Genomic DNA, 14,285 nt, shown 5'->3' with positions numbered 1-14,285 from the left:
ATTCTGTGACATGCAGCTAAAGTCTTTACTCAAGTTCAAAATCAGTTCATCAGTTTGGGCTCCTTTGTTCTATGGTTATTTAGCTGGGTAGGATTTAATTACAGAATTATCTAGTTTACATTTCTCAAAGTTCTGAAACAGTAATACAAGAGTTGACAATAGTTGTTGCTTTCACTTGATTTTACTCTATAACTTTTGTTGTCTAAAATACTAATAAAAACATTTGGTTAAAATAACTTACTTATAAATAAAAGTATCTTAATAAACTCTGACATTAAGAAAACAATGTGCTGGGCATGAAGGTACATACCTTTAGTCCCATGTATTGGGAGACAAAGACACTATGATCTTTGTGAGCTAGCCTAGTCTACATAGACAGTTCTAGGATAGCCAGGGCTATAGAGGCCCTGTCTCAAATAAAATTTAAAAAAATTAAATTTTAAAAAAGAAAACAATGCATTTTTAAAACTTTTATCTGCATTTATTTTATGCTAAATTTATTCCCATGCCATAAGTTTTTGTTGCTTCAGTTTCTTCTGGGATATCTTTTTCTTTTTGTGCACCCTCCTCTTCTGGCTTTGAGACAATTTGTTCCTTTCAGTGAGGATCATCTCATCAAGGCAGGGAAAGCTCACGTATCCAGCCATAAGCTCTGGGAGTTTGTCCACACCTTAGGTGCTTTGTTCACAGTGTATGCTCAACGACTGGAGAATCTACATCTAAATCCTTAAGTTCAGCATTACTCTATGGACTTTTAAGCATGTGCAGCAAAAATTCAGCACTCATTTTTGACCAACGACCCTGTGTCCAGCACTACTGTTTAGCCTGGGCACACCTACCAACTCTACCATTTATACTGCTTCTTTAAAGTAACATCTTTCAGATACTTGGTTACTTTTCAGGTATGATACCCTTGATGGCCTGGGCAGTTTAATGGATGTTCTTAGAGTGAGGAAGATTTGACCTCTTGATTTGCATGATTTTGTAGGGTTTCTGGATTAAGAGAGTAGCAGACCATCCTCAGAAGTCTCTGGCCGCTTACAGGAAGAGGAAGTGGGAGGATTACTGGGAGAATTCATGAGACCTCAACTTCTCGCAAAAGAATATATTCTTTGAGAAAAGAGGTATGGATTTTAGACATACTTAAATTTATTTAATTTATATAACCATGCTGTTGGCGTCAATGTTGAAAACTTGAAAATTCAAATACTTTAGTGATTATTATTCAACTCTTGTTTTATAATAATAAGATGCTTTAGTATATCCACAAACATTTTACCAGGATACTGGTGATCTTTTAGATGGGAGGAGGGGGACAGTACAATAAGAATAATATAGAAGTAGTCTGTTCTGAAAAATGGATATTACAATTTTGAATAAATGTGATAAAATTCAAACAGAAACAAAATATAAAAGTTGCAGTCATAATAATGACCGAGGCTAGTGATCTCCATACATAAAGACAGACATAGATCATTAAAAACTAAGTAGGAGGTCATAGTGTCATGATATACTTTTATCCTAAAACTGAAGGGAACAGAATAGGACTATGAGTTCCAAGGCAGGCTGGGATAATTGCAGGAATCTATCTCCAAATAAGGAAGAAAAAAAACAAAACCAAACTAAAATAAATAAATCAAGGAAAATTATATAAACGACGATAGATTATAAAAAGTGATTTTAAACACTCACCTCTTCACAGCATCGCCTGCTTACAATAGCCCTATAGTCAATTCTGTCCCAGAGTTGGTCCCTTAACTTTAAGAAATTAGGGAACAGTTTTCTCCAGTTTTTCCCTAAAGCCCATGGAAAAATTTCATACTTGGCTTCTTCTTCATCTTCTTCAACCGTATTAGCCAGATACCTAACAAATTGGATCAACAATCCAAAACAGATATGGGTAAGGGCAAGAACAATAGATAATAATAATAAAAAAGAAAGACTTACCAATACATAAAGGATACTCATATCTAAAATGCGTAACAGAAGCAGTGATACAATGAATTGTATACCTTGTTGCACCTTCTAGGTGTCTCTGTAATCCTATAAATTTTGAACTTTGTTCTGGGATGCAAGTAAGTTACATTGAAACAATCTCTCTTGAGGTATTTCTGACTTTGTAGATGAATCTGTAAACAGTGTTCAATCTGGACCTAGTTAGCTCCTTCCCAAATCAAGACTTTTCTAGACTATTTTTCTTACTATTCCAGGAACTGTGGCTTTTTTACCCTGGCTGAGAACCGTTTATAATTATAGATGAATGACTGTAAGGTAGGTATTCTCTTTTTTTAAACTTTCTTTGGGCTATCTTCAAACAGCTCCCTCATACACATTTGGAAGTCAGTATTTTGCCAAATACTTGAGGGGAACCAGACATAAAAAGCAGCAGAAAAACACAAACCATGAGGAGAATAATCAATCAAAGCCAACCCACAACTGATACATAGGAGGACACCAAAACATTTATAACTTTTTAATATAATAATTTATCCTTATTTTATGTTTGTTAGTGTTTTGCCTGCATGTGTGTGTTTGAGGATGTCAGATCTACTGGAACTGGAGTTACAGACACATGTGAGCTGTCATGTGGGTGCTGGGAACTGAACTCAGGATCTCTGGAAGAGCAGCCTGTGCTCTTAACCACTGAGCCATCTCTCCACCCACTTACTATAACTATCCTTTATACTCAAAAATGTAGATAAATTGATACTGTCCTTGTAGTTGAATAATAAATGAATAAGAAACAAGAAACCACACGAAAATTATATGATGGCACACCATAGCTGAATTGCTCAAAAATATTGATAAAAATCTTTAAAAGCAGTCAGAAAAGAAAGACATATTAAGCTAGTGTGTTGGCACACATCTCTAATCCCAGGACTTGAGGAGTCCAGACAGTGGAATCATGAGTTCAAAGCTATCCTTAGCTATATAGTGAGTTTGATTCCAGACTGAGGCACATGAGACTCTGTTCCACAAAACAAAAATGAGGCAAGATATTAATACATGAATAAAGTTAATAATGGAAGAGATTCCCAATCAGAAACAGTTCAGGCTCCATAAGTCACTTTTACAACAAAAACATTCCAAACACACACACACACACACACACAAACAAACAAACAAAAAAAAAACCAAGACAACATGAGCAGAGCAGAACCCAAAATTTAAACAGAATACAAAAATAACAGTCTATGGGCTGGAGAGATGGCTCCATGGTGAAGAGTGATTGCTGCTCTTGCAAAGGACCTGGCTTCAGTTCCCAGTACCCATATCTGGCACCTCATACCTCTAACTCCAACCCAGAGAATCTCACACCCTCTTCAAACCTTTCCAGCCACCAGCCTGTAAATGGTACATATAAACTCACACATATACATATTCACATACTCAAATAAAGATAACTAATATGTTTGTAAAATAAGGTAATTTAAAAAAAAAGAAGGCTAGGCAAGGTGGCACACTCCTTTAATCCCAGCACTTGGGAGGCAGAGGCAGGCGGATTTCTGAGTTCCAGGCCAGCCTGATCTACAGAGTGAGTTCCAGAACAGCCAGGGCCATACAGGGAAACCCTGTCTTAAAAAAAAAACAGGTAATAAATATATATGAAAAATTAAAAATAGTATACATAAAATACATAACAAATAGAAAAATCAAATTCGTAATAGTAGATAAATTTAAGAAATATCCAAAATGTAGCTCAGAGAAACAAATATACAAAATGTGTAACATCATGGTGGTTGCCACTACATTGAGTACTATCAACTATCTATGTGAATCTAACTGCTTCTTTTGTATCCTCCAGGCAAAAGGCTAGAAACAGTCATTGTTGCCTGTGTCAGATCCTGAGTAGCATGAAGCTTATATATGGTTCAAAGTTTCCCATTGAAGATACACAAGCCACAAGCTACCCTGCAGCAGTGACACCAAACAATAATGTAGTTCCTTAACTCAGGCCATGACTACAAGATCCTTCATATATACTGCCACTGTACCACTAACCTGGGAGCTCTTTATCTTCCCCTCCTCCGAATCCTATGTCTACTCTCCTGTTCAGAAGGAATGTGAGCATTCAGGGGCAGAGGGCAAGGGCTCTACCTTCACTCCTTGAGCCCACCCAGTAATACCTTTCCTTCATGTCCTTGATGCCCAGGGTGCAGACATTGTACAAAGGTTTCTTTCTTGTTCTTTTTGTTTGTTTGTTAGACAAGGTCTCACTATGATGTCTTGGATACCTGGAACCTGCTGTGTGGACTAGGATGGCTCAAACTCACAGAGACTGAGTGCTGGGCTTAAGTCACGTGCCTGTGCATCTGGTGGGTGTGTGGGGTGGGCTAAGACAGGATCTTTCTACAAAGCTCAAGCTAGCCTGGAATTCCCTGTGTAGTCCAAGCTACATCTAGGGTCATTCTACCTCAGCCTTCTGCATACTGAGAGTGTTACAGGAATGGGCTATCGAGTGTGTAAATTCCTAGACAGAAACACCTACACACATTAAAATCTGTCAGTGTTTGGGCAAAATAACTCCAAATTATTAAACAGATTTGGAAAGCAGAATGCAGCATATAACAGCATATTTAATGGATTTCAATGGAAGCTAACAGAGGAGATAGGGAAAACTTGAAGGATAGTAGCTAGAATTTTCTAAGGGTTCTTTGTTGAAAGGTATCTTTAAGTCAAGGAAGTTCATCTAATTCCAAGTAGGTTCTAACAACATTTTTTAAAAGGCTTAAAGTTAGATAGAAAGGAAGGCTAAAGATCTCAAGCATATTAGGCAAGTGTTTTACCACCAACTAAATTCCATTCCTCTTTTTACCTTTTCTTTTAAGGAAAGATCTTTCTAAGTTGCTTTGGCTGGACTTGAACTCATTCGATAACTAGGTAAAGGAGAAAGAGCATGTAACTAATAAATGCAGGAGAGGATGTGGGAGGATGAAGGAGTACTGCTGGCATGGTCGCAATGCCTGTCACCTCGGCATTGGCAGGAAGGAGGATCAGGTCAAGATCATCCTTGGCTACACAGGGAGTTTGGGGCCAGCCTAGGCTACAAATACTTGTCTCAAAAGATTTTAAAAAACAACAAGAAGAAGAAATTCAGGTGTTACAAGAATACTGAAAGAAAAAATTACATGACTATATAGAAAGAAATTGTGAGCTTTAGAACTGTGGCTAAGAGAGGCTTAATGAAAAGAGATACTGAGTCTACATATGATTAGACACAGGATGGAAATTATAATTCAGGTTACCTAAAATATAATATAATACAATATGCAATGCAGTCTTCAAAGATAACTACACAGTAAAAGCTAAATAGCACATTAATGGCTATAACCACAAAACAATTGAAACAAATCCAATTTCATACTTCTACATGGATTTACACTAAAGCCATTTTTGGCTTGTCTTTAATTCTTAGGTGGAGAAAAACTACAGAATAGTATGGTATTGAATATGGTACAATATTGAAACATATAAATGGAAAATTAACAGCATTAAGGCTGAGTTTTGCTCTTGAGAATATCATACATGCATTTCTATATCATACATGCATTTGCATCTCTGCTTTTTTTTCTTGCTCAGGCTGGCCTCAAACGCACGCTCCCATCTCAGCTTCCTACATGTTGGGAGTATAGGTGTATACCACAATAGCTGGCCTCCTTAATAATTTCCCTGACCTTCAAAGTGCTTTATTGTCTATAAAGTCAAAGTATTTCCTTGTCTATAAAACAGGAATTAGAAATGTATTTCACAGCCGGGCGTGGTGACGCACACCTTTAATCCCAGCACTCAGGCAGAGGCAGGCAGATTTCTGAGTTCGAGGCCAGCCTGGTCTACAGAGTGAGTTCCAGGACAGCCAGGGCTACACAGAGAAACCCTGTCTCGAAAAAAACCAAAAAAAAAAAAAAAAGAGAGAGAGAGAGAGAGAGAGAGAGAGAGAGAGAGAGAAAAGAAATGTATTTCATAAGAAGCCTAAATGTGCTGGGCTGAGGTGGTGCATGACTTTAAGCACTCTGGAGGCAGAGGCAGGTGGATCTCTGTGGGTTTGAGGCCAGCCTGGTCTACAGGAGTTCTAGGATAGCCAGAGCTACACACAGAGAAACCCTTTCTTGAAGAAACAAAAAACAAAACCCAAGAAAACTAAAAGTATAAGTATATAAGATGTGGTGATTTATACATACCATTCAGAATTAGCTATTACTATTAAATTCTTCCAGTTTACCAATCATCACCAGATGTTAAATTCAGCTCATTTTTCCTATGTTCTGGAAAATGTCTCTCTAATTAATCATAGATCAAGCTCTTCTGGCCTAATTTCTTTACCAATTCTGATTCTGAATTAAATAGATGTTGAGTTAAATAAAACTTATTTCTCAATGCTGACAGCTATTGTGATACTCCAATATCGTTTTATTTATTCATTTTTATGCATTTGAGTGTCATGCCTGCATGTATATCTGTGAACCATATGTGTGCCTAGTGCCCACAGAGGCCAGAAGAGGCCATCAGATTCACTGGATTTGATGGTTGTGCTGGGAATTGAACCCCAGTCCTCTAGAAGAGCAGCCATCTTAAAATGGTTGAGCCAATCTCTCCAGTCCCCAATACTGCAATGCTTTTATACAGTTCCCTAATTTAACATTTAAAATTATGTACATACATTCTAGCTGCATCGTTGTATCCAAGTATAGGGTAGAAAAAGGATATTCTTTGTCTTTTTCATTTTTGGTTTGGGAGGGGGGGTTGCTAGTAACTGAACCCAAGGCTTCATGTATATAAGGGAAGCACTCTACTTCCTGGCACACCACAAGTTCCAAAATGTACTCTTAAATTTAAGCTTTCCCCTTATAAAAAACCAAAACAAAACAAAAACAGTGCTGAATGAAGCCAGGCAGTGGTGGTGCACATCTTTAATCCCAGCACTCGGCAGGCAGAGGCAGGTAGATCTCTGAAGTTAAGGCCAGCCTGGTCTAGAGAACAGGTCCTAAGACAGCCAGGTCTATACAAAGAAACCCTGTTTTGGGGTGGGAGGGGGGCAGTGCTGAGGAGTGACCCCAGAGCTTACTGCATACTAGGCAAGAATTCCATCACCAAGTTTTATCTCCAGCTCTGAAATTATATTTTTCCTAACTAAATTATGCCTATAAATTAGAGAAGCACATTATTAGAAACAATTTAACAGATAGCAAAGCTAAGACTAATTAATGTGATATCAACAGAAAATCTGGAATATAAACAATATTCAGTGTTTGATGACACCATCAGTGAACATGGAAGTATTAAGTATGCACAACTCCTTTTAGATACAGACTACAAAGAACATATGCAAAATATTTTCCACAAAGGCTCACATTATAAAAGTAAGATGATGGTTTTATTACATACTAACTGGCAATTTAAAGGAAAATAGTTGGAGCTGGAGAGATGGCTCAGTGGTTAAGAGCACCCTCTGCTCTTCCAGAGGTCCTGAGTTCAATCCCAGCAACCACATGGTGACTCACAACCATCTGTAATGAGATCTGATGCCCTCTTCTGGTGTGTCAAAAGACAGCTATAGTGTATTCATATAAATAAAATAAATAAATCTTTTTTGTTTTGTTTTGTTTTTTTCCAGACAGGGTTTCCCTGTGTAGCCCTGGCTGCCCTGGAACTCACTTTGTAGACCAGGCTGTCCTGGAACTCAGAAATTCGCCTACCTCTGCCTCCCAAGTGCTGGGATCAAAGGCATGCACCACCACGCCCAGCTAATAAATCTTTTTTTTTTTTTTTAAAGAGAATAATCTGTTGCTGGATGTGGTGGCACACACCATTAATCAGCACTCAGGAAGTAGAAGTAGTGGATCTCTGTGAGTTCAAGGCCAGCCTGGACTACAGAGTGAGTTCCAGGACAGCCAGGGCTACAATGAGAGATCATTAAAAAAAAAAAAAAAGAAACAAAACAAAAATCCCAATGTGTGTGTGCATGTGCTTGTGTGTGTGAGAGAAAGAGAGACAGACAGACAGAGACAGAAAGAGACAGAGAAAGTGTGTGTGTTGGAGGAATTTATATGAGAGCACTGTAAAAAATGTAAAAGACACATTGTAACCTGAAGTGGGAACAACAAATCTTTGGCATGTAATGTAAGGCCAATGAAAAGAACATAAAACTATCCTATTAAAGTGAAAAATACATAATTTTCCCACACAAGATGGCCTATTAACAATAGCCATAAAATTTTAACATTTCTGCTTTAAATTACAAGTCACATATATTAAAATGACCAATAAAACTCATTTAGTAGAAAACATACTTACAGAGCAATAAAGAAATTTATCCTGGTATGCTCATTTATAGTAAATTTAGCTCTCTTGAAATAAACAAAGGTCATAGCCAAAAGATACTACAAGGAAAAGTTAGAAATTAGTATTAATGGTTTGCTTTCTCTAATATCACTGCTATAAAATAGTTGACTTTAACCCTTAAATATTTATCTGTATACAGTCACCTGAGTACTTATTTTTTGGTCCCCAGAGTTAATCCACTTGAATCGTTTGAGCTGCCAATAATTACAGTTACCAATAATTTATTATGTTTAGCTAAGAGGATTTCTAATTTATTTTTATAGCTGGTGCATTTTAAAACTAAAACTCCATTTTTTTTTCTATCTTAAATTTCAAACTTATAAAGAAGTTGAAATAGTTCAGTGAGTAGCCAAACATCTTTTTTGATTTTTGTTGTTGTTGTTGTTGTTGTTTTGTTTTTGTAGCCAAACATCTTTCATGGAAATTCACCAATAGTTTTAAAACTGTATAGCAAGGCCTAATTTTCACTGAGAAAACACATTTTAAATGTCTTATTACAAAGACACACAATTAGCTTATTAGAATATATGCCAAGATGATCTAATGGTTCAAATTTGAAACAAGTTACAAAATGAATATTGTTTTTCTCTCTCATACTTATTCACTATCTTGATGATTCCAGGGCTTCCCTTCATTTCTGAGTAAAGGATTTTTGAAATAATATAGTCAAGAATTCTGGGTTAGTTACTTTTCAAACACTGCCCCCTGCTGTACACCAACATTAAAGCACTTAAACTGTACTGTTTGCCACTGTACTGTTTACTCAGTTCTAAAGAAACTGAGTATTTGATTATATAATTACTGTTTATTTGAAAAGTGATACTTTGGGGCTGGAGAGATGGCTCAGTAGTTAAGAGCACTGACTGCTATTGCAGAGGTCCTGAGTTCAATTCCCAGAAACCACATGGTGGCTCACAGCTATCTGCAATGAAGACTGATGCTCTCTTCTGGGGTGTCTGAAGAGAGCAATGGTGAATACATAAAATAAAAAAAAAAATTTAAAGAAAAGTGATACTTTGATTGTTTTAAAAATTTACATTTTTGGAGATATAGTTTTACACTTACTTATATATCTTTATTTATGTATGTATGTTATATGTCAGGTGTGGAGATCAGAGAACAATGGAAGCCTGTTCCCTTCTTCCCTTCCACATGTGAAACCTGGGATCATCTTATTCATCGGCTTTACCAGCCAATGCAGTTGTATGTATCCCACCAGCACCAAATTATCAAATGTTATGATAAGACATTAGCATGCTTCAGCTTTACCTCAAAATAATTTACATTCCAGAGAAGAAACAAGAATAGTCACATTGATTATTTTTAAGAGCCACATGGAAGGTCTTTGTTTTTATTATACGTTGTATGTACTTTAATTTTCCTAAATTAGTTTCCAGAGGCTGCAGAGATGCCTAAGTCACTAACAGCACTATTCTTCCAGAGAACACAAAGTTTGATTCCTAGCACCCAAATGGTGGCTCATAACTATCTATTGCCCTAGTTTTTGGGAATTTAATACTCTTTTAGTTTTCTTTCTTAATTAATTTATTTATTTATTGTCCTCAAACACCAGAAGAGGGCATCAGAACCCATTACAAATGGTTATGAGCTGAGAATTGAACTCAAGACCTCTGGGGTTTTTTTTTGTTTGGCTGTTTGGTTGGGTGTTTTGTTTGTTTGTTTTTGTTTTTTGTTTTTTGTTTTTTGTTTTTGAGACAGGGTTTCTCTGTGTAGCCCTGGCTGTCCTGGAACTCACTCTGTAGACCAGGCTGGCCTCGCACTCAGAAATCTGCCTGCCTCTGCCTCCCAAGTGCTGGGATTAAAGGCGTGCGCCACCACTGCCTGGTTAACTCAGGACCTCTGGAAGAGCAGTCAGTGATCTTAAGCACTGAGCCTTCTGTCCAGCCCCAGATTTTGGTTTTTATTTATGTCTATGTGGGGGGGGGGAGATGTGTGCACATGAGTGTAGAAGCCTGAGGAAGCCGGAAGTCATCAGCTGTGAAGCTGGAGTTATAGGCAGCTCTGAGTTATTTGATATGGGTACTGGAAACTGAACTCAGGTCCTCTGGAAGAATAGGAAGTGCTCTTAACCATATTCTCCAGCCTCCCAAATTAAAAAAAAATAAACATTTTTATCTTTGTCACATTTATGAAATAGCCTTCATTTTGACATTTACTATGAAATCACAAGCTATTCTTCTGAACATTCCTTTATTTTTATTTTAACTGTTACTGAACTTGATATATGACTGCCCATTATCTAAATAGGTATCTACAAAAATAAAATGACAACTATTCAGCAGACTCAAAAACATAGAAACAAATATTGAAATATGTCCACAAAAAAGCATTTATCATCACTATTCCTAATATATTAGGCAGTTTATGGGGTTTGATATCTAACAGAGAACATGCTAAACTAATTTTATCCTGTAAGATTACCAGGAAGAGGATAATGAGTGACAAGTCTGAATAAAAATAAAGTAGATGGGCATCATGGCACATTCCTTTAATTCCATCACTCTGGAGGCAGAGGCAGGTAAGTATCTTCCAGTTCAAGTCTACAAGAAAAGTATTAAACCAGCCAGTGTTAAATAGTTAAACCAGGGGAAAAAAGAATAATAATACACATGGATCAAGATGTCACAATGACGGGCGTGGTGGCACACGCCTTTAATCCCAGCACTCGGGAGGCAGAGGCAGGCAGATTTCTGAGTTTGAGGCCAGCCTGGTCTACAAAGTGAGTTCCAGGACAGCCAGGGCTACACAGAGAAACCCTGTCTCGAAAAAACAAAAACAAAAAACCAAAATGTCACAATGAAATTCATTTCTTTGTATACTAACCCGAAATAGGATGATCCATATTTTTAAAATATTTTAAATTACGTGTGTGTGTGTGTGTGTGTGTGTGTGTGTGTGTGTGTGTAAATATGCCCCCTAGGATCTGGAGTTACAAGTAGTTGTAAGCAGCCAGATCAAGCAAACTTGAATTCTCTGGAAGAGCAACAAGGGCTTTTTACTGCTAATCTATATTTCCATCCCCAAAGCCATTTGTTTTATAGAGTAATTCTCAATTTTCATTTGTCGATACTGTTTCTCAAAAAATGTAACAGTGCTGATCTAAGGCTTTGATCTAGCAGTAAGGAAGCCAACATGGAATAAGAGATTATTTGTACTATTATAAATTACAGCAACAGCAACTTAATACCTATTAAAATAGTAATAAAATTGTTTTAAAAGACAATGGATTTTTTGACTGAATTACTTATGAAATATTTCACATTTACAGAAGACTTCCTTAATGGAATGAGTCTCAAGATCTTTTTCTCCACACCAATTAAAAGTAGTAATTCTAACCACAATGTATTGAATCTAGCTGAGCACAGTGATATGTCTGTTAACCCAGCTCTTAGGAGGCTGGAGTGACACTCTACCCTTGCACTTCCCCCACCGAAGTATGAAATCTCTATTGATTCTTGTTTCCAGACAAATTTGGTAAAAATTAAGTGTAAGAATTCTGCTTTGGGGCCAGTGAGATGACGCAGTGGTAAAGGCACATGCTGTCAAGTCTGATGATTTGAGTTCAATTCCTAGGTCCCTCGTGGTGGAAGGAGAGAACCGACTCTGTCTATAAATTGTCTTCTGACTTTCACATACTGGCTATGGCATACATGCTATGACAGACAGAGACACACACACATACAAATAAGGATAATAAAAGAATTTTGCTCTGAAGAAAGAACCCAGGTTAGCTATTTTTCTCGCTGTAATGAAGGCGACAATTCTCACTGTAGCTCACAAAATGCTAATGGCCCAGTACCACGACAGTGATGGTTTAGGGTTACACTGTTTTTAGTTTACCTTGTCTGCAATCTTGCAGCAGCAGTCCATCCACAAGAAATCTTGAATTAAATCATCATCTATAACAAAAGATAACTTTGACTTATCTTTTTTAAAAAGGTTTCCTTTTGAAGAAATAATTTCTAAATTGGGACATTTAAAAGTAATGTTTAGAAATTAAATAAAGCTGTTTGCTAAGGTGTAGTTGTTAGTTTTTTAGTATCTATATCATTGCAAGGACTATGCATTTCCCATCTGATGATATGTTTATTTATGTATATGCTCAGCTTTAAAGGAGAATAATATATTTTGTTTCCTGAGTATCCAACAGGTTGTTAGCTCTTTGTTCTTTTGCAGTGTCAATTTTAAGAGGCAGAAATGGAATCTGGTGCAAGATAATTCATCTTTGAAGAAATGCTGTTCTAAGGGTATTATTTTTCTATTACTTTCTCCTCTCAAGGAACAGGATTTGTGGGGGAGGGGTGGAGTGGACCTTTCCTCCTAATTCCTCTCTAGTCTACTTATTATTCAAACAAAAATATAACCATGTATATATAAATAACTTCAAATTTTACTTAGATTTATAATTAGCATTTAATTTTGGGAAAATTGATTAGGATTGCAAGATCAACAAAATCAAGAATAATATCTATCCCAGAGTGGTGGTGCAAACCTTTAATCTGCACTTGGGAAGCAGAGGCAGGAAGATCTCTGTGAGTTCAAGGCTGGTCTGGTCTACTCCAGGCTAGCCAGTGCTATATGGTGAGACCTGTCTCAAAACAAAAACAAAAAGAAAATACAACAAAGACCAACAAAAAACAAAAACAACTCTGGTTTTGATTCGAAAGCATTAAATAGATAATCTCAAAATTGTTGAAAACTATCAGAATATAAGTAAATCCCCTTCATTTTATTAACAAGGCAAAAGTTCTTTATGTTCATTTTGCATGTTATAAATTATAAAATTGTAATTAATATTTGGAAAATTGTAGGGATAACTATTGATTTTTCTGAGAATTCGTTTTGTTAATTCTGTTTCTATTTCACAAGGTAGCTAAAATAGTAGAATCAGGTGTTTTCTTAGGACAGTGAAAAATATTCAAAAAGTTTGTGGTTAAGGGCTGGAGATGACTAACAAAATAGGAATTTGGCTTGTTGATCCCAGTATTGGTAGGTCAAGGTGGAAGGATAGAAACTCAAGGTCATCCGTGGCTACATAAAGAGTTGAAGGCTAGCCTGGCCTAGGTGAGACCCTTTCTAAAACAAAGTCAGGGGAGTAAAGAAAAGTTTGTGGGTAATAATTTTATTTTTAATTAGGAGAAATGGAAACATGTTAACATTCTCTATTCTGATGGGGAAATCTTTATAACTTATTTATATTCCTTACATATTTTATGTCATGTTTTAATTTTGATATTCTTTATATCTTACCAAGTTTGTTTGAATGCACATAGCCTTCTTCTATAAACAAGGAGGACTGTGGGTTGTGTGGTATTATTTGATTTCTTATCAGGAAACATCAACACTATCCCTTATTCTAATGTCTACCTTGCTGCCATGCATGCAAAACAGGCTCCTTTGTCTGGTATAAATACTACAAAGAAGTCTCTATTTGTCTGTTAATAAATGTATAAACAAAAGAGTCCTATATAATAAAAATTCAATTTAAACCTCATTATATGAACATGTTGATAAATGTTCTTACTTTTTCACAATGTTCCAAATAATAAGATTGAAGCTTTCTAGATTGATCAATGTTCCTATTTTGCTTTGTTTTAGCTATAAAAGTCTTGGAAAACGCTGGGCATAGTCAAACTGGGTTAGTACCTCATCTGAATCTCTATACTCTTTCAGGTCAAACAAAATTTGTTTCCTGAATTGCTCAAAATACACACTTGACATTTAGATTTAAATAGCCTAAACAGATCAATTTGAATATTTTCATTATAAAATGACAAAAGAGGGCTAGTAAGATGGCTTGGTGGGCAAAAGCACTTACCACCACGCTTGACAACCTGTGTCCAATCCCTAGGACGTGCATGATGGAAGGAGAGGACCTACTCACAGCAAGTTGTCCTCTGACCTCCACAAAAATGCCGGATGTG

At 36.5% G+C, this 14,285-nt stretch overlaps 1 protein-coding gene, 1 long non-coding RNA gene and 1 pseudogene across 8 annotated transcripts in view; 1 reads left to right on the top strand and 2 right to left on the bottom strand.

Moving 5' to 3' along the window:
• Positions 1–13,854, top strand: part of Trmt61b (tRNA methyltransferase 61B) — a 41,735-nt gene extending 27,881 nt beyond the window's left edge. The window contains exons 4-7 of one of the 2 annotated variants that reach the window (NR_015549.1): positions 989–1,124; positions 2,211–2,271; positions 9,444–9,543; positions 12,538–13,854. This is a non-coding gene — a long non-coding RNA (tRNA methyltransferase 61B). The remainder of the gene's footprint in view (positions 1–988; positions 1,125–2,210; positions 2,272–9,443; positions 9,544–12,537) is intronic. The other variant, NR_027952.1, reaches the window with a different exon arrangement.
• Spdya (speedy/RINGO cell cycle regulator family, member A) overlaps positions 1–14,285 on the bottom strand; it is a 62,639-nt gene that overhangs the window by 18,653 nt on the left and 29,701 nt on the right. For all 6 annotated transcript variants that reach the window (XM_011246602.3, XM_006524909.4, NM_029254.1 and 3 more), the window contains 3 exons: positions 12,202–12,260; positions 8,293–8,378; positions 1,693–1,864 (listed from right to left, as the gene is read on the bottom strand). In XM_011246602.3, coding sequence (XP_011244904.1) covers positions 1,693–1,864; positions 8,293–8,378; positions 12,202–12,260 — 317 coding nt within the window. The remainder of the gene's footprint in view (positions 1–1,692; positions 1,865–8,292; positions 8,379–12,201; positions 12,261–14,285) is intronic.
• On the bottom strand, positions 462–1,095 carry Gm18140 (predicted gene, 18140; annotated as a pseudogene).

Source organism: Mus musculus, chromosome 17 (genome assembly GCF_000001635.26).
Source record: "Mus musculus strain C57BL/6J chromosome 17, GRCm38.p6 C57BL/6J".
Classification (NCBI taxonomy): Eukaryota; Metazoa; Chordata; class Mammalia; order Rodentia; family Muridae; genus Mus; species Mus musculus.
Note: the sequence above shows the minus strand (reverse complement) of the source record. Positions and strands in the feature narration are given on the sequence as shown.